Source organism: Phaseolus vulgaris, chromosome 9 (assembly GCF_051622355.1).
Source record: "Phaseolus vulgaris cultivar YP4 chromosome 9, ASM5162235v1, whole genome shotgun sequence".
In the NCBI taxonomy this organism is placed as follows: Eukaryota; Viridiplantae; Streptophyta; class Magnoliopsida; order Fabales; family Fabaceae; genus Phaseolus; species Phaseolus vulgaris.
Genome location: NC_143506.1, coordinates 29454873 through 29474232, shown reverse-complemented (window position 1 = coordinate 29474232; position 19360 = coordinate 29454873). Strand labels below are relative to the sequence as shown.

At 31.4% G+C, this 19360-nt stretch overlaps 2 protein-coding genes and 1 non-coding gene across 3 annotated transcripts; 1 reads left to right on the top strand and 2 right to left on the bottom strand.

Annotated features, from left to right (window-relative positions):
* Positions 1-797: 797 nt before the first annotated feature.
* Positions 798-5640, bottom strand: LOC137820038 (aminoaldehyde dehydrogenase 1, peroxisomal). The gene is made up of 15 exons (XM_068623816.1): positions 5140-5640; positions 4851-4993; positions 4343-4423; positions 4100-4248; positions 3835-3927; positions 3632-3755; positions 3438-3503; positions 3186-3252; positions 2926-3002; positions 2588-2701; positions 2067-2144; positions 1829-1980; positions 1657-1717; positions 1458-1564; positions 798-1135 (listed from the first exon to the last, which is right to left on the bottom strand). Exons 1-15 carry the CDS (start codon positions 5246-5248, stop codon positions 1045-1047), a joined length of 1512 nt encoding a protein of 503 aa, XP_068479917.1. The 5' UTR covers positions 5249-5640; the 3' UTR covers positions 798-1044.
* Positions 5641-14312: 8672 nt separating this feature from the next.
* Positions 14313-14705, bottom strand: LOC150025249 (uncharacterized). The gene has a single exon (XM_090294829.1). The coding sequence runs from the start codon at positions 14656-14658 to the stop codon at positions 14446-14448; it is 213 nt and encodes a 70-aa protein (XP_090150955.1). The 5' UTR covers positions 14659-14705; the 3' UTR covers positions 14313-14445.
* Positions 14706-18683: 3978 nt separating this feature from the next.
* Positions 18684-18755, top strand: TRNAD-GUC (transfer RNA aspartic acid (anticodon GUC)). The gene has a single exon. It is a non-coding gene; the product is annotated as a tRNA-Asp (tRNA).
* The last annotated feature ends 605 nt before the right edge of the window (positions 18756-19360 follow it).

The window sequence follows — 19360 nt, the reverse complement described above, 5'->3', positions numbered from 1 at the left end:
CAATAGAGGCAGGGTGTTTTTGATGGTTTTGTAGCTGCAGTTTGCAGTGCTTATAGTATTCCAATACGAGCACGATGCTAGCTGAAATAGGGTGTCTAGCTTATGCAACAAACATTATCTATCTATTGCTTCTGGGGTGTTCGTTCATCTCTTTTTTCTTGGAGATTCTTAATGTGATTTGGTTTATGTAAAAGGGTTGGGATACCCCTTTTGTATCCCTCGTAATTTAATTTCATTCTTTGCTGATAAAAAAGAAGAAGTAACTAAACAAATTGTTTAATACTCTTTACATTGTGATTTCCAAATCAATCAAGAATGAATATAAACTATAATACATTGATACCTCAATCTGGGTTACATATTCGCAGTTGATATTATCCACATCTGATAGTCTAATATATTTTAGTGACATTAGATGAAATATTTAATCTATAAATCAATAATACTTCTTGTGTAATAATAATTTATATTTATTTTTTATTTTGATAATATCTAATAAATATGATTTTAATTTGGATTTGCACCATTACAATTATATATCTTTCTATTATTTTCAGAATAAGGAGTTTCCGATATAAGACAGACATTGTTTTAGCAAGGCAGCCACTGGGTTGTGGGTAATGGAAAAAGACTTAGTTTTGGAAAATGGCTCACAACAGGTATTGTTTTATCAGATTATGGCCTTCTTTGCAAATTATTTCACTTTTAGGAACATTTAATGTTGTTCTCTATCATAATTAGAACTTCACTTAACTAATGCATATAAAAAGTTTGCATTAAAGATAAATATAGATTACTTGGGTGAAGCTTCAATTTTAATTAAAAAGAAACTCATAAGTAAAAAACAATGTTTATCATGAAGCCATCCGAAAATTCAAACATTGGAGAGCGACCACTCAAACCAAATAGATAATCAACACAACCCATCAGCCATGAAACAATTTTATTGTACACATCATACAATGCTTTCTAAATATGATCATTATCACAACTGTGTGTCGCCCACGCCTTATTTCATGTCAGATTTTAGAACTCCAATTTACATCACAGCTTCGAAGGAGACTGATACCAGCCCCACTGTTCATCAGATATGTACTTGGTCACTTGCTTCACACTTAAATAGTTCTCTAGACCCCTGAAATAATAAAAAAAAAACATAGACTCAGATTCTTAGATGATAAAACAGCCTAAGATATAGCCTAATCAATATTTGTATTTGAGAAATTGCTCATAAGCAGTACACTAAATATACAACTCTCATTCCCCATTGGGCATGTCCTATTCACAAACTAGAGTAATCCAAGCAAATTCCAACTGACAAAGAAAGTGTATTGAAAAGAGTTTCAGAGAATATGCTATGAGCATTCTGTTTTGGTTTTTTCACATTTGAAAAATATAGTTTCGAAGGCACTAAAACTGACTTCCACATTTGCTGATTTAGGAAATAAGGGTCATACCATTCTCCTAATTCACGACCAAAACCACTACGTTTTATGCCTCCCCATGGGGCTTGAATGAAGCTTGGTTGAGCACAATTTATCCACACAATTCCAGCTTTAATAGCCTGCACCAAAGTAATATAAAGTATACAGCATTGAATTACAGAAAATTCATATGTTTTGTCTGTTTTATGATAACAAAGGACCAGTTTCTCACCTGAGATATCCGTTCACATCTTTCTAGATCTTTTGACATTACGGCAGACCCTAAGCCGTAGCTGTGAAATAACAAATTGTATACAACATTGATTAACATGTATGGACAAGTTAAGAAAAAGTAGTTTACAGGTGAAACTAATATAGAGTTTCCAGAAAAATAGTTCACTCACTGGGTGTCATTTGCTAGTTCAATAGCTTCTTCCTCGGTACTGAATGTTTTCACCGAGAGTACAGGTCCAAAAACTTCTTCTCTCCAAATTTCCATCGAGGTAGTCACATCAGTGATGATGGTTGGTTCAACAAAGTATCCCTTTTTCAAATGCTGCCATAAAATTTGACATTTCCATCATTTCTGAAGACAAATGAAGAAACACAAAACCTCACACAAATACAAGAGTATGATCATACCTCTGGACGAGACCCTCCCGTTAAAATTGTTGCACCTTCACTCTTAGCGGTTGAGATAAAATTCAATATCTTTTTGTACTGAATAATATAAACCAAATATTAGATATATCATCATCTTGGTTGGTTATAGACAAGTGCATTAACAATGTCAGGAAAAGCCTATTTTCTTCATATAAATAACCACTTAACTTTTTTTCATATAACCTTGATTACTATATACTACATGCGATGCGACTTTATCACAATCACTGATATTACGCTACGGTACATTTTCATTTTGGATAATAGAGAATGCATCTGAATAAACAATATCAGAAATTCAGAAGTATATGTTAGCAATAGATTTCAGGATTACTTAACTTCAAACACTATCTTAAACCCAAAACTACATTGTATTAGGGGATGAAATGGAACAAGGTGTAATAACCAAAAAATCACATATCTTTCTTAAAAGCATAAAGAGGAGGTCGTAACCGAAATTAAAATATAATAAATGCAGAATTTATAAATATTAAACATACCTGTCCTTCACTAATAATAGGGCCTAGCCTGCAACCTTCTTCCAAGGGATCTGAAATTTTGATGTTTTTGGCCCATTTCACAAGTCTATTCACAAACTCTGTTGCTATACTTTCCTGAAACAGTAAAAACATCTAACTTGACCAGTGTTCAAAACTCAGCTAATGCCATTGCTACAAAGTTTACAGACAAAATGCTATCACTATCAGAGTATATCTGATAGTAATATCTTCCCATTTATGAAGCAAAATAAGAAAAGTAAGCTACAAATACTTGTTTGTGAACAGGGAAATGTGTTACGGATGAAATGGACGAATCAAAATCTACCTATTACACTTACATGCACTATAAGGCGAGATGTTGCACTGCAAATCTGACCATTTGTAAAGAAGCAGCCAAAGACTGTCCATTCAGCAGCTGTTTGAATCAGGAAAAATAGAAAAATAAATGTTAGATGGTGTATGACTCACTTTGATTCTGTAATCGGTTCTAGGTACCCAAAGTTTACTCATCCACAAGTAAACAATCAGTTTCACAGGAAATATAATTCCACAATGCAAGAAACCATAGGCTGTCCATAACAAAATAAAAGGCACGTACTCTTGTCAAGGTCAACATCCTCAAAAACAATGATTGGGCTTTTTCCACCAAGCTCTAGAGAAACAGGCTGCCAACAACAAATTTTATATTTCATTATCTCACAAAGAAAAGAGAATATGAAAGGAACAATAGAGAAAAAAATGATCTTCTACCATTTCTTCTGTATGCATGTTCCTTAGTCTTCTCTAGCTTTTAAAACAGAAGGACAATATGAATTGCACATAATTTGAAGATAAAACTGCTCACAAATACCTTGGTTAGCTGTGCTGCAGCTGTCATAATCTTGCTCCCAGTTAAAGAGCTTCCAGTAAAGGCAACCTGTTGACAAATTAAATATCAGCCACAATTCCACAGTAGCTTTGTCAAAATCATAGACAACACTTAAACAATACTGGCAAGAAATAGAACTAGAATTTGATTCTACTAATAACTAAAAGCGGTTGAACCTTGTCTACATCAGGATGAGATGCCAAAGGAGCACCAGCTTCATTGCCTAATCCAGTAACAACATTCAATACTCCTGGAGGAAGGTTCACTTCTCGGCATATTTCAGCGAGCTCCAAACAGGTGCTAATATTGTAAATGGTATGACAGCATAAGAAACCAACATAACAAAAAATCAAATTTGCAATAGTTAATTTTAACATACATAGATGCCAATTCAGATGGCTTCAGTATTGCAGTACAACCAGCAGCCAGAGCAGGAGCAACTTTCCATGTAGCCATTAAGAGAGGATAGTTCCTAACACATAACATAAATCACATCATTCATTAGCTATTCAAGACATTCAATTAAACAACTGGATAATGTGAATGCATCAATTTCCTGTGCAGGTAAACTAAAAACAATCTAGGCCAATGTTGCATGGCCTCTCATAACTAGTTAAATGAAGAAAAAGAAGGTAATCAGATACCATGGAGTAATTAATGCAACAACCCCAATGGGCTCCTTGAGAATATAACTCTTGAAGGTCTCCATAGGGAGGGATACAGGGGCCTTTTGCTTTGCATCCAACCCTTCCGCGAGCTCAGCATAGTAGTTAAAACAACTAATAACATCATCCTACAAGATATTATCACAGACCCAAATAAGCAAAATAAACTCATGGAAACATCTGTTATTGTTTTTTTCAATGCAAATAAACGTCTCCACTTACCAGGTCTGCCAATGCTTCATCCAGTGGTTTTCCATTATCAATTGCTTCAAGTTTTCCTAGTTCATCCTTTTTCTCCGTTATCTTTGAGAAAGGCACACAGAGTAAGGTGTCAACACATGCACATCTAAGTCAATATCTACGATTTTTATTGATCAATTTACTTTTAAACCCCGAAGTCAGAGACATTTATTTCTCAAAATCTTGATTATATTGTATTAAATTTTGTGAAAATTAAACAAATATAATATATAATTATATGTTTTTTATATTAATATAACATTCTGTGTATATGATTTATCTAATAAAAACTGCAGCAAAAAGTTAATATGATTGTTGATGTAACTTGTAACTTTGATGTTTTCCTGTCGGTGTACATGTCTGACAAATAATGTTGGTTTATTATAGATAAATACATTTTATAGTTTTATAAGGTTAAGGTTAGCCTAAATACACTTCTTAATAAATAAAATACATATTTAATTGATTAAAGCAAAAACAGAATTACAACCTTTGAAGCAATGGCTCGAAGATAACCAGCACGAACAGAACCAGAAGCTGATGACCAATCTCTGCCTTTGTTCCGGGACAAGGCTCTTTTAGCAGCATCCACAGCAAGGTCAACATCTTCCTTGGTACCAGCAGGGATATCCCCTGAACACCAATTAAACACAAGTTCTCATTACTTACTAGTAGTACTATGTAACTATGCACGTGTCATAATCATAAACATTAAAAATTCCCATGATGTTGAAAAAGTTTAGACACAAGTTGTGAAAAGAGAAGAAAGAAGAAGGAACCTATGATGTCTTCAGTTGCGGGATTGATGATCGGAATCCGGTTGTTGAGGACGGGGACTTTCCACTCTCCATCAATGAAAAGTTGCCTACTGGGTACTGAGATCGCCATTTTGCTTTTTCTCTTCTCTCTTCTCACTTCTCACTTCTCACTCACTCTCTGCTATGTATTATGGGGCTGGAACAATGATATAGTGGAGCATTCCTCTATTATATAATATGATTGAAGCTGCATCTGTTCTCGATGATGAGATGAGTCACCAGAGATCCTTTTCATTTTTATTTTTTCTTCTTTGTCGGTACCAATATTGTTGTTGTCTTCCTACTTCCTTATGATGTTGGTTTGGTAGAGAAAATTGTTCTCTTAGGAGATCTCATTTATATTATAAATAAGAACTTTATAAGTAGACATAAATCTTTCAAACCGATTTTCTAAAGTTAGAATTAAAATATACTCTCATGTTTAAAATAATGCATAACCAGATGATTTTATGAGCTTGTAGTGGTTTTGTATATGGTAGTTTCAAGCTATAAATGGTGTTTTGTTAATTCTTTAATTTGGGCATACTTCTTTTTGTTTGATAATTGATAAAAGATGATAATAATAATAATAGTATAACAGCATAGAAATAAATTATAAATTTGATAATTTGTAATTAGTTTTCAATTAAAATAAAATAAAAAAAGAAATATTTAATTAAAAATAGTTAAGAATTAATAAGTGTGAATAGTTGGCATTATGATTGGGTTGAGGTGATAAGAGGGCCAATCATATCTGTGAGGCTGTCACAAAATAAGTGGAAGTTGCGTGTGTATAACATTTTTACTTAATATGCCATAACTTTTGTCCACGCACAGCTTCCAAAATAAAAACGGAACCTAAAATTGCAGTGCAAAAATCTTTATTAAAGTACCTTATTTTTAGTGTGCGTGTTCTATCGCTTTCGTTGCATATTTCTTCTTACATAATGATATTTTTAAGTTATAATAAATAGGTGATTCAGATTATTGAAAGAGATATTTTTTTTCTAGTTACCACAAATATTCCTTATATATTTTTTTAAAGAAAGACGAAACAGAAAGATAAAAAAAATTAAATGATGATGAAAGCGAAAAGACTGAAATCTCCACGTTTTAAATTGAGATAGATATTTAATTTATAGTTTGAAGTTAAAAAGAATGAAAAAGTTTTCCACACAGATAATACTACTATTCAACAACCTTTATAATAATATTATAGTATTTTAAATTAAAAAATAAAATGAAAATAGTTAAAATATTAATTTATTTATTTATTAAGAGTTTGTTTTTACTATGCAGTACCAAGATATCAAGGTAAAAAATAATTATTGTGCCACTGCACATGCATGGCATGTGATTTGATCTTACCACTTACCACGTAACTTTTTCTGTTTTAGTTTTTATAGGAAAAAAAACTTTGGTTTTAATTCTTTAAAAAATATAATTTTCTGTTATAAATTTTTGTTGTATGACTTTACTTCTGCACATGTGACTTTTATGCTGTGATTCTATCCGCATATTTATTTATAGTTGACATGTTCAACTATTGTCTATTATTTAAAAGTTTTCTCATGCTCTTAATATAATTATTTAGAAAAATTGTATTAATGACATGTATCTCGATCTATAATATATGATTTGGTTACCATCAATTAATCTAATAATCAAGAAATAATTAGGTGATATTTAGAAATTAAATTGCAACCTAATTATTATGACTAATTAGGTACTGATATGCATAATAAATGAATTTAAATATTTTAAAGCTAACAAATCTTCACACATAAATTTCACCCACTAATCTACAAATAAATAAAAAATAAAACTAATAAATTTCATGATCATCCATGATTCCTATAATTAACTCATAATAGTAGAAATTCTATTCATGTTATAATAAATTGTAATAAATAATATTTAGATATTGTTTCTGATTTCCAACACTCCTTATTATTATTGACTCATGTTTTTCGGATGCACAAAGATATTTGCCAATTAGTCTCCCATCTTGCAATATTCTAACCAATTGTAACTTCCAACATCCACCTTGTAATGATAATTCAATGTGACAATGTCCAGCAAATTTGTCATGATTAGAGAAAGAATGTGAATAAAAAAGATAAAGTGTGAAAAATTGTTTTTATAACACACTTTTAGTTGAATAACGTCTCGCTGATCCATTGTCGAAAGAGTTATGAACGATTTAAAAATAATAACTTAAAAAAACATAACTTAATTTAGTCTTATTAATTAATATATATATTCCAAAAGAGTTGAGAAAGACTTTGTTTGGGGTTGGTGTAGGGATGACAATGCAAGGTGGGCCAAGTGGGTCAGTCCGCAGCCCGCTACCAAAAAGTGCAGGGCGGGCTTATTAATCTAGCCCGCTGACCCGCTTAGGCCCATCTCACATAACTCGCAGCCCGCACGGGCCAACAGCAGGGTGGGGTGGGTTGGCCTGTTATCCCGCATAAATAAAAAATAATTATTTTATTTTTTGTAAAAAAATGTACTCCATTCATCAATTATTGCAGTGTAACATATATTTTTTTTTATTTTTAAAAATTGAATTTAATGTATTAAAAAAATAATGTTTTATTTTAATAATTTAAAGGAGTTAGTTTTTTTTTATCAGCAATAAAAGAATAAATAAATAAGAACCACTTTAGGGTGATCCAACCCATGTACAAAATCGCACAGAAACGAACAACCCTCTTCCCATAAGTTTGTCGCTAACTTCCTACTAAAACAAATACAGTCTGATCAACCTAAATAAATCACTTTTTTTTAATCGAATACATACAAATAAAGGGGATCTAGACACCCGTCAGAAAAGAAAAAACAAGCAGAACAGACTTTACTTTAGAGGTTACCCAGGACCAGACCTTTAGTTGGGCCATGGAGTAGTATGAAGAGTGACAGGGGATTTAGTTTTAAGTAAAGTTTTATATTTAAAATTTGTTAATAAAACAAATAATATAAAGAAGAGATCTCAATAGGATAGTTAAAAAATTAGTCATCTTCATTAAAATATTTTGTAGCAAAATTTTGATAAGATATTCTTATACATTAATACATATATAGGAAAAATAAATGTAAAGCAAAACTTTAACTATTTTTAATCAAGCCTTCTAACAACCCTCATACTTGAATTTATATTTTTATCTTAATTGAATAAATTGAAACAAGGATAAAATTTTAATTTTTCAATAGTAGAAATACGTATTTTTATAATTAATGAAATTTTAAATTTAAAAAAAAAAATATTTTTCTTATGCGGGCTGGCCCGCGGATTACCTCTTATGCGGGGCGGGTCAATGAAATGAGCCCGCATTCCTTGCGTGGGGCAGGCCAAATGCAGGGTGGGTCAACCCGCATTGCCACCCTTAGGTTGGGGTATGAGAACAACAAAGTCTGTGAAATGAAAAAAAATAGTAAATCATAATAAATGTACCTGACAACATTCAAAATGAAAAATCATTTACCTCTACGTAAACCTAATGTGGGTTCAACTATCAAGAAAGCAATGAATTAATACAACTTATACAATGCATTAAACAATAAAACTAATCAAATATCTATTAAGGTCATCATTACATGATACGAAAAATATTCAAGATATCTTCATGGGATACGAAATAAAGAATTGAAAAGACTTTAGTTGGAGTATAGGAACGACAAAGTCAAAGCAATTGTGAGAAATGACTAATGCAATTAAAAAAGCATTAAACATGGAAAATAAAAAACAATTTAACTCATACACAAATGTATTTTGCCTTCTTTGTTTCTTCTTCATTGTTTTTTCGTTTATTGTATTTTTTGTAGCAGAAAATGAGAGAATAAATGTTCATCAAATAGAAATGGAACAAAAATAAACAAAGAATAAAAGCTTTAATCTTCTACCTTCTTCTTTCACTCATTTCTCTCTTAAAGCCTTTCACTGTCGAAATTTCTTTGCTTAATGTTTTATCTTATGCTTCAGAAATCAATGGCCTAACATTCCCAAAAAGGACGAAGTTTTTCCCTTAAATCTAAGATCTACTATGAGAATTCAATAGAAAACAAATAACAGTGACCATAATACTTCAGATTTCAAATTGAAAATTGAAAATTTCAAAACAGAACAGATTTTTTGCATAAAAAAATACTGCATAGAACAAAAAAACATTTAAATCGCATGAACATCTATATGAAAAAAACATAACATTTAAAATGTATCAGTAAATTCAAAGAGAATCTTACCAAGAACTGTGGATGAGCTTTTGGAGTTTGTTTATTGAAATGGTGCATGCACATAACAAAACAAAACATTTAAATTGAATAAACATCAATATGAAAAAAAAATATTATAGATTGGAAATATGATGAAAAAACAAAATAAAACAAATGCTTGGCATAAAAAATTGCACATAACAAAACAAAAAAATTAAACCGGAATAACATCAGTATGAAATGTGGTAAAACCAAAATATAAGCTTACCAAGAATAGTTGATGACCTTTTAGGGGTTTTGAGAACAATAGGATTGAGGAATGTGTTGCATAATCCAATGATAAGAGGATGTGTAAATAGCCAAAAAAGGCTCCAAAATTTATCAGAAATTAAATTTGAAATTCAAAAACCATTACCTTATTTATGTAATATGTCTTTGTTATGCAAATTTTGTTGTAGGCAGACCACCCAAATGCGTGAGAGAAAAACAGAAACCTAGTTTCCCCGGTTCATAGTAGCTCTAGGGTAGGTTTAACAAAAAACGGAAATCTAACCACTAAGAAAAACCTAGAAAAGATGTAACACGGTTTAGGAAAAAGACCTATGAATACTAACATAAGCTAAACATAGTAGTGTCAGAAAAAAAAACATACAACAAAACCTATTTTGAGTTTTCAAATTTTGAAATACTCAGAAACCCTAACACTGGAATTGATTGTAACAAAACATAAAAGAAGTTTCCTTAATGACTCCGGAAACGATTAAAAACAAACATTAAGCATAAAAAAGAAATCTCTTTAAGAGAAACACATTGAAATACAGTTAAACAACTGATTAATTTACTATAAAACATGTCCATAACCAAAAAAACTCGAAAAATGAACGATCATGAAACTAAAAAGATCTTACCACAAAGAAAAACCTAGAAAAGATGTAACACGGTTTGCGAAGAAGACTGAGCAGACGATGCATTTTTGCTTTCCCAGACGTACAAAAAAAGGAAAAGATCTTTCCTCAGTGTGGTTGAGGATACAGTGGTTGTCGATATGGTGATTGAAGATACAATGCATTCATTTCCACAAAGAAAGAAATGCACAAAGTGAGGTTGTGAGAGAGGGAAACAGGTGGTCGTGACGGAAACGAAAAAAAGAAGGAAATGTAGGTAGTGAGACAGAGCAGGTGAGAGAAGAAATGAGAAACTCGTGACACAATATGAGAGGAAAGAAAAAAGAGACACGTGTCCTCCTCACAATGAACCACGTGGCGTTTCCACTTCTGGTTAAAAAAAATTGTTATTTTTTTGTGTGAATTTACCGTATGTTGGCACGTGTAAAAACTTTCCCTATAATAGTGCTCCATTTGTAGTATAGATAAATTTGTAGTATAGATGATGTATAAGAGTAGTTTCTTTGTATAGATGTAGGATTTTTTCCTACATTATCAAGGCACATTTGGGCCTTAATTGGGCCATCATTTTAGGATATTGACTCTTGTTATAATTATTGTAGTTTTAATGGGCAAGCTAGCTCTAACTAGTACATCTTAGCCCAAACCTTATAAACTTTAGTAGATAAAAAATGATGAAGGGATAATAGTTAGTCAACAAGTAAATATTATAATTTCTATACACAATTATCAAGAAAAAAGTTTTATAGGATATAATACCTATGAAAGCTAGAGATATTTTACTTGGCAAGTCATGACAATTTGACAAACACTCAATCCATGATGGTTCACCAAAAAAATAAGTTTCACTCACAAGAGCAAAAAGATTGTCCTTTGTCCACTCACTTCAACAAGTGAATGAGAACCAACTAATTAAAAAATAAGATAAAAAGAAAGAAAAAAAACTAAGTCAATTTTTTTCTCTTACACCTAAAAAAAAAATAAGGAGGGAAAGAGTTTGGAGGTTTGTGTCCTCTCCAATAAAGTTGTTCAATAAAAAGTTTTGAAAAAAAAATATTTCTTTTAACTTAAGCAAATTTTTTTCTTCTTTACAGCAAAAGAGTCACTTTTTACCACAAGTCATGAATTTGAGTCTTTACCATTTTTGTCAAAAAGTTTGTCAATAAATTTGATGATTGATTTTCCAAAGAAGATCCTCATGAAGTTTCACCTTTGAGGGAATAGAACATAATATAGATCTAGTCCTTATGGTCAGCCTACCCAATACGCTAACCTCTAGGATTAACATCCAAGAAACCAAAGAAATAAAGAATCAAGTGAGTGACTTATCGAAGAAAGGATGGGTACAAAAGATTCTCAATTCTTATGTTATCCCAATGTTGTTGGTCCCTAAGAAAGATGAGACTTGGAGAATGTGTACAAACTATAAGGTAATCAACAACATCATTATAAAACATAGATACCTAATTCCTAGGTTAGATGATATGTTAGATGACTTGCATGGAACCAATATGTTTTTCAAAAATTGATCTTAAACGTAGTTATCACCAAATATAAAATTAAAAAAGAAGATGAATTGAAAACTACTTTTAAGACCAAATTTGGACGGTATGAATGATTAATCATGCCTTTTTTTGGCTTTACTAATGCTTTTAACACTTTCATGAAATTAATGAATCATGTACTTATGGATTGCATAGGTAGGTTTTTTTTACCATACTTTGATGGTATTTTAATCTATAGTAGGCTTCTAGTAATTATTATAAGTAACTACCATCTCTTTGCCAACCTTGAAAAATGTACTTTTTGTTAGAAAATGTGATTTTTCTTGGATTCATTGTTGGGAAAGATGATGTCCATGTAGACCCTGAGAAAATAAAGACTATCAAAAAATGACCCACCCCCAAGAATGTAGGAAAAGTTTGTAGCTTCCATGGGTAACTAGTTTTTATAGAAGATTTGTTAAGGACTTCTCTACAATAGTTGTTCCTCTTAATGAGCTTGTTAAGAATGATGTTTCCTTTGTGTAGAGTGAAAAGTAAGAAAAAGTCATTTTAAAACTTAAAATATAACTTAACCCATGTATCCATTTTGGATCTCCTAGATTTTTCCAAAACTTTTAAACTAGAGTGTGATGTTTCTGGGATTGACATAAATGCAACGTTAGTTCACGATGGTCATCCTATTACATATTTAAGTGAAAAATTTTATGAACCCACCTTGAACTATCTCATCTATGACAAAGAGTTTTATGCTATTGTTTCCCTCAAGGATTCATTGATAAGCTTCTTGTTCAAAACAGTCATTAGAAAGGTCTCCTGGGTCATTTCAAAGTTGATAAAACTCTTATTATTTAAAGAACAAATTTTATTTAACATAAGAAAAAGTAATAATGTACATGATTATCACCTGATTTATTACAAATGTTGTATACAAATTGGGTTCAATATGATTGGTTGATTCAATTGTTCTTCTTTGTTGTCTTTGGGAGCTTCCCTTTAGAAAAAAAATCTTTTGTTTGCTTTATTTCTTCTCATTTTTTTGTTTAAACTCTCAATATAGTTGCTTAGCTTTTTCTTGGGATATCTTTCTTTTTCTTTGCATGAGTTTGGTCTAGTCCCTATGTTTGATTATTTTCTTTTCCCTTTTTTAGTTTTATTTTTTATGTGATGGTACATGTTCCCAACATGAGTTTAATAAAAAAAAAATATTTACCATACATGAGAGTAGAGGTCCAAAGATTTTGTTCTAGATGTATATCCTATCTTCAATATAAGTCTATAATATGTCTCATAGACTTTACACCCTTGAATTGACATAAGTATGGACTTTGTGCTTGATTGATATGCCAAGGACTCAAAAGACTATGACTCTTTCTTTATCATAATAGATTATTTTAACAAATGACTCATTTTATAATTTTATTCAAATTGCAGAGTCTATTCAAAATTATAATATTTGATGAAGATGAGATATGATCTATTCACAAGAAGAAAAAAGGCCACAAAATGATTATTTCTCCTTAGTTTTTAGGAGGTTGGTACTTAATTATCTATGCGAAATTACATGTGATAAAGTTTGTTTCCTTTCGTTGATTAGGTTGTCTTCTAGAAATTACAAAAATAGCGATAGTATTCTCGAAACCAACTTAGGTATTATACCCTATTCAGTCATAAACTAAGACACCTAATTGAAGAATTTGGAAATTGATTTGACATTATCATAAGAAAGTGTCGATTATATCCAATGCAAGACCAACAGATACATCGCTATTGCCATGAGGTTTAGGGTCCACATCCATATCCCATACTAATTCACCAATTAACTCCCAATGATTTGAATAATTTTCAACAAACTTTGTTTCCAAAATTCAACGGAACCATGGTACGATGACTTCGAGATAGAAACTATAAGCCATAATTTTCATTACATATAATAGTAAACCCAACATAAATCACGCCACATTAGTCCTTATCTAAATTATCTTACAACCTTCATTAGATGAACAATACAAAGAGGTAATCTCGTTTTGCACTCAAAATTACACAAGAGGAAATTTCCAGATTTATAATACTTCCTTTACAAGTATTAAGCTATTTAGAGTATTCGCACGTTATCTTCCATGAACAATACCAAATACGAATTTCTAATGAATGTAAAATTGTACTTTTAAAAACAGCAGTACATTTTATTTAAAAGTCAAGCGTAACGTGACACTAAAATGTATAGATGACGTTTTTATTACAATTAACTAAAGAATTAAAAATGCATAATTAGTTGGATTCTATTAGGATAAAATTTCAAACCGATTTGTTTGATTTAGATTATGAATCAATGGAAAACAGTTTTGTGGTAAAATGAAGTACGAGAGGATTGGGAAAAGAGGATGTTTGATCTCAAGTCCCAAACCTCGAACTCAATCAAAACAAGAAAAGGCAGGAATTTGAAGATTGGAAACAATCGCAGAGTGTAGTTTTTCTGACCATGTATGATTTTTGAGCTGTTAGGAGTGGAATTGAAGAGAAAGGAGAAACAGTATTAACATAAAAAAGAATAAAAGATTGATTATTTAAAAGAGTATACAATCCAACTAATCCACCAAACCCAAAACAGAAGAAAGACTATATCCATGAATGGTAGAAAGTAAAGAAACATGTAGAAGGCATGAAAGCTAATGTTTCTGAGTGGTTTTCTGATACTTTGTCTTTATCCATTGGAGGCCAACGGAGGTGCCCTCCTTCAACTTCTTAACGCCATTCGATGCCACATGCTTCGTCTTCTCGAGAGCCTTGTTGTTGCTTTTCTTCTTGGATTCGTCGGAGCCACTGACTGGATCAGGCCCGTTATCCCACTGGTCAGCCCAAGATGTTCCATTGGATGCCATTTATGAGGTGTATGGTTGAGTTTTGGAAATGATGGAGAATTTGTGAAGCCTTGAATGCGTTTTTATAGGAGCAGCTGTAGTTGTAGAAGTTGGAAAGAAGAATCGACCAAATCCTTAAGGTGGATTATGCTTACGTTCTGACGTGGACTTTGGCACGCGTAACCGCTTCCGCAAGGAAACTCGTATTCCCATTGCTTCTCCGTTGGAACCTTCTACACCACCGTGAATTTGTCTAATTGTTTGCATTACGACGCGTGCGCTTACGTACGTTCACTTTTCTTAATCTCTTTAAAGTTTAAACAGAACCATTAAGATTTATAATTTTTTTAATAAGTTTGAATTGATAACGATGGTGACGTGATATTAGAAGGATCCAGGACCCCATCCTAGTGATGTCTTCCTTCAAATATTCCACTTCGTTATGAAAAGGAGAATGGAAAAAAATGTCCAAATAAAGGAGCCAGACATATTGTAGAATATAAAATAAAAAAAAGTTGAGATTTCTTGGCGTGTGGTTGAGTTGGTTTTTCACTTGGATTGATTCCGCGGTTTATGAATAGGAGCTGATGAGAAGGATTTATAAGAAAAAGTTAGGTGCTTCTTACACTTTATGCTTTTCAGCTTTTCTTTTTTATTCCTCCACTTCTACCTCAATATTCTATTATACACATGTTATGTTATGTTCTTAAAAAAAGAGTGTTTCAACTATGGTTTACTAATCTAGTTTTTACTTTCTAAATTTCGTTATCTGAAATTTGACAGTTCAATTCGAAATATGTTTTGTTGTTTAAAATTATATGTTCTTTTATGAAAGGAAAATATGCATTTGGGATAGTAAAATATGTAGTATCAAGTTTGAAATTTTCAAAGAACTTATTTGATAATAGCTTCATTGCTATGATTCTAGATTACATCGAAAGATTTTTTATCCCAATTTTAGATTAGATTATTCGTAAGCTACGTCTAGATCACCTAATTTCAAAAGTTAATTGGTCTATTTTGGACTATTTAACCAATCTAAATGGTGGCATGTTAATTTTAATTGAGCCTATTTGGGTAGATGTTTCTTATTTGGGATGACTACTTTAATGGATATATAAAGGATTGTTTTTAAGTTTGAATTTATCATTGTGTTATATTGTGGTAGATATAACAAACAAATAATAAAAAAAAAACATCTATTGTTAGATTGTCAAAGAGAACTGACAAATAGTACATGTATTACAAAAATAATTTTTAACTTGTTATTGGAATAAGGAAATATAATTATTTCTTTAAACAACTTGGAAGATTTGTGACCAATGATGGATGATGGATTGTGAAGTTGCTTTCTGAATATCATAATCAGAAATAGAAGTTCATTCATATATTAGAATATAATTAATATATCATTAGTATGTTTAATTATTTACCCTAAATCAACCTATCATAAATTATTTATCATGAAATCATATCTTAATTATAAATAATTCATGATAAATATTTAATTGAATCTAAAATAAATAATATTGTGTGATTGTGTCTAAATGTTTCTTTAACTTTTTTTTTCCTATTGACCTAATAATAAGTTCAAACATTGTAAGAGAAATCCTCTCCGTACCATAAATTTTTGATATTTTTATCTTTAAAAATTTGAAGCTAAAGGATTCTCATATCCTCTCGATGGTGAAGATCTTAATACCTTTTCAATAATATATTTTTAACAAACATATTTAAAAAAAAAGAAAATTCTTAAACAACACATCATGTCTTTGCATCTTCTTCATCCATATTCTCTTCATTTTCATTAATAACTGTACCGTCCCGATAAATGGGTAGGAATTAAGTCGACCAACCTAACTATCAGATATGACGTTAGCCTTTGTGTCTAGCAGGCTTGGCTCAAGGTTGGGGGACTGTGTACCGTTCCGATAAATGACTAGGAATTAAGCTGAGCTACCCAGGTCTTCATATCGACTGAGAGGCTCATCAGAGTCCGTCCAGATCACGCTATAAATGCTAAACGCAGTATTCCTGATTACACTATAAATGCTGACGCAATATTCATGATTACACTATAATATTTCCTGATTATATCACATAAATACCCTAATTTATTTGCCTAATATCCCTTATTATATTACATAAATACTCTGATTATATTACATAAATGCTCCGATTATATTACATGATATTCAGATTTGATGTAAAGTTATCATAATATGACACATTGATGCCTCGAGGAGGAACCAGAGTCAAAAAGCCCATGAAGCTTATAAATAGACAACCACCCATAGGGAGTATCTAAACTTGCATCTTTGCAATATATTTCACCATATACACTATATTTCGCAGGTGAAGCCTTCCTCGTTCCCAGAAGATCGGTTTGCTAAATCTTGTAGGCAATTACTAGCATCTCATCCAGTTGGTCGGTCAAGCACAAGAAGAAAATCCGAAAAGAGCACATCCATAATCCGACCGATTTCGAGCTGACAAGAACAATAACATTATTGGGTCCTCCTCTGCTACCTATTGAGATAATAAGTATTTGACATTCATAAGTTGATAACCACTGCCCCTTTCGTAACCATAACAATCTACACAAATGAATAACTCTTATGAACAAAAGAATACACAAGAATGCATTTTTGAATTAAACAAGCTAATAATACATTTCAAAAATAAATTGAAACTTACTCCATGGAATTGTTTAATCCAAAAATAAATTCTAACTTACTCAATTTAGATAATTATAACATTGAAAATTAAATACTTATGAAATGTTCCTAATCGAAACATGTTTCGGGAGTACTTAATTCTGAACATGTCTCCATAACCTTAAATCTACTAAAATTTGTTTATATACTTCACAATCTGAATCATATATAGAACACCCCATCCAAAATGTTTTTTTTTTTTTCTAAATTCGAAAATGCAGTGCCACGTAAAAGTGCAAAAACTTACCTCTTCCGCGATAGAGGAGAAAGCAGGGCGACAACAGTGACACTATCAAAATAAAACACAATGACAATGGCAATGAGAGAAACATTATATATTCATAATTGATTATGGATGTTTTCTTTTATTTATTTTTATTACAACAATATTAAATAATTAAAATATTAAAAATAGTAAATAAAATTATTAATAACAAATATCTTTTTTATTACGAAGTGGACACAGGAAGGATCACACCTTATACAAAAGGATTATAGTAGTTCCTTATTCCACTCGCGACTTACAAGAATACAATCACTGACCATTTTGGTATTTAACCGACCTCAACTATACCCTCTTGACCAGAACACAAGTTAATTGAGAAATTTACAAATTATTTACGAAGTCAGTAGTTATATTAAGCATAATTTTTTAAAAAGATTATTTTTAAAATAAAATAGTGTATTATACAACTAGATGAGTGGGACTGATTACACAACATTCACTAGGATAGGCTCAAAATAACTCTGATATCATATTATGAGGTGAGGTTTGCACCCACTTATATACTATGGAAGACTCTAATCTCTAGTCGTGGCCAAGACGATTACAAAAAGTGCAGACTTGTCTAGTAGAAGAAAACTTTTAGAATTTCCAAAACATACCATTATTCATCTACTAATCATATAAATGTCTAATTAAATAGATTTTCAATTAAATATACATGAAATAAAAGTCTATATAATTCATAACTATACAGAAAGAAATAAACCAACCTTTTAAAAACAAATATATATATATATATAGAAAACAAAATTCAGATTTTTTTTAGAGAGTCTAGCTTAAGCTAGAATTTGCTAGCTTGAGTTACTAACGTCTCTCGGCCTTTCTTGGACTTGTGGGAAGACCTGGCCGGTCCCTTGGACTTCTCGGTCCTGTCATCCCTCGGCAGCAACACCTCTAGGCTGCGGTGGCCCTTGCGCTCGGTCGCCTTCTGCCGATGCTTGTCAAGGACACTGACGATGATCGGTCATTCGTTAACCATGATTTCTGCAAAACAACAAAAATATGTTTATATTAAAAACACAGAATTTTGTAAACAAAAAGTTGTCGTTGTAGTATAGTGGTAAGTATTCCCGCCTGTCACGCGGGTGACCCGGGTTCGATCCCCGGCAACGGCGTCCTTTTATTTTTACTTTTTGTCTCCATTAGTCCCGCAAGGAGCCAGAGTGAGCAATCAAGAAATACTCTGCTTTTTGCTGGTTGCGCAAAACAGGTGACCACTAATGCTCGGGTCAATCAAGTGATGTCAGACAAGGTTTTCGTAAAACAGCTGGAAAAGGAACTGGCTAGATTGGATATTGAATTAAGGAACTCCACCCCAAATACCATCTTACTCAGGGAGAGAGAACTCCAGATTCAAAAGGTATATCTCAATTAATTAAAAGATAGTTTTGGAAAAACATTATTAAGTAATACAAAAATGGTTAAAATGTCCTTATAAGAAATAGCAACTCAATTAATTATAAAATATCTTAGTAAGTTAAATAATATAAAATAGTTAAAATTTGTTTACAATTAATTCATCAAACATTACTTTTCTCATAATTTAGTTATGAAAAAATATATACTTTAACACCTTTGAAAATAATACACCCACTTTATAACCCATTACAATAATATATTTCAAAATTTGAAGTTAAAAATAAATAAATAAATAAAATTAAAATATTATCATTTTGAGTTGTTAAGTGATTACATCTTATTTGATGAATGCCAAAATATC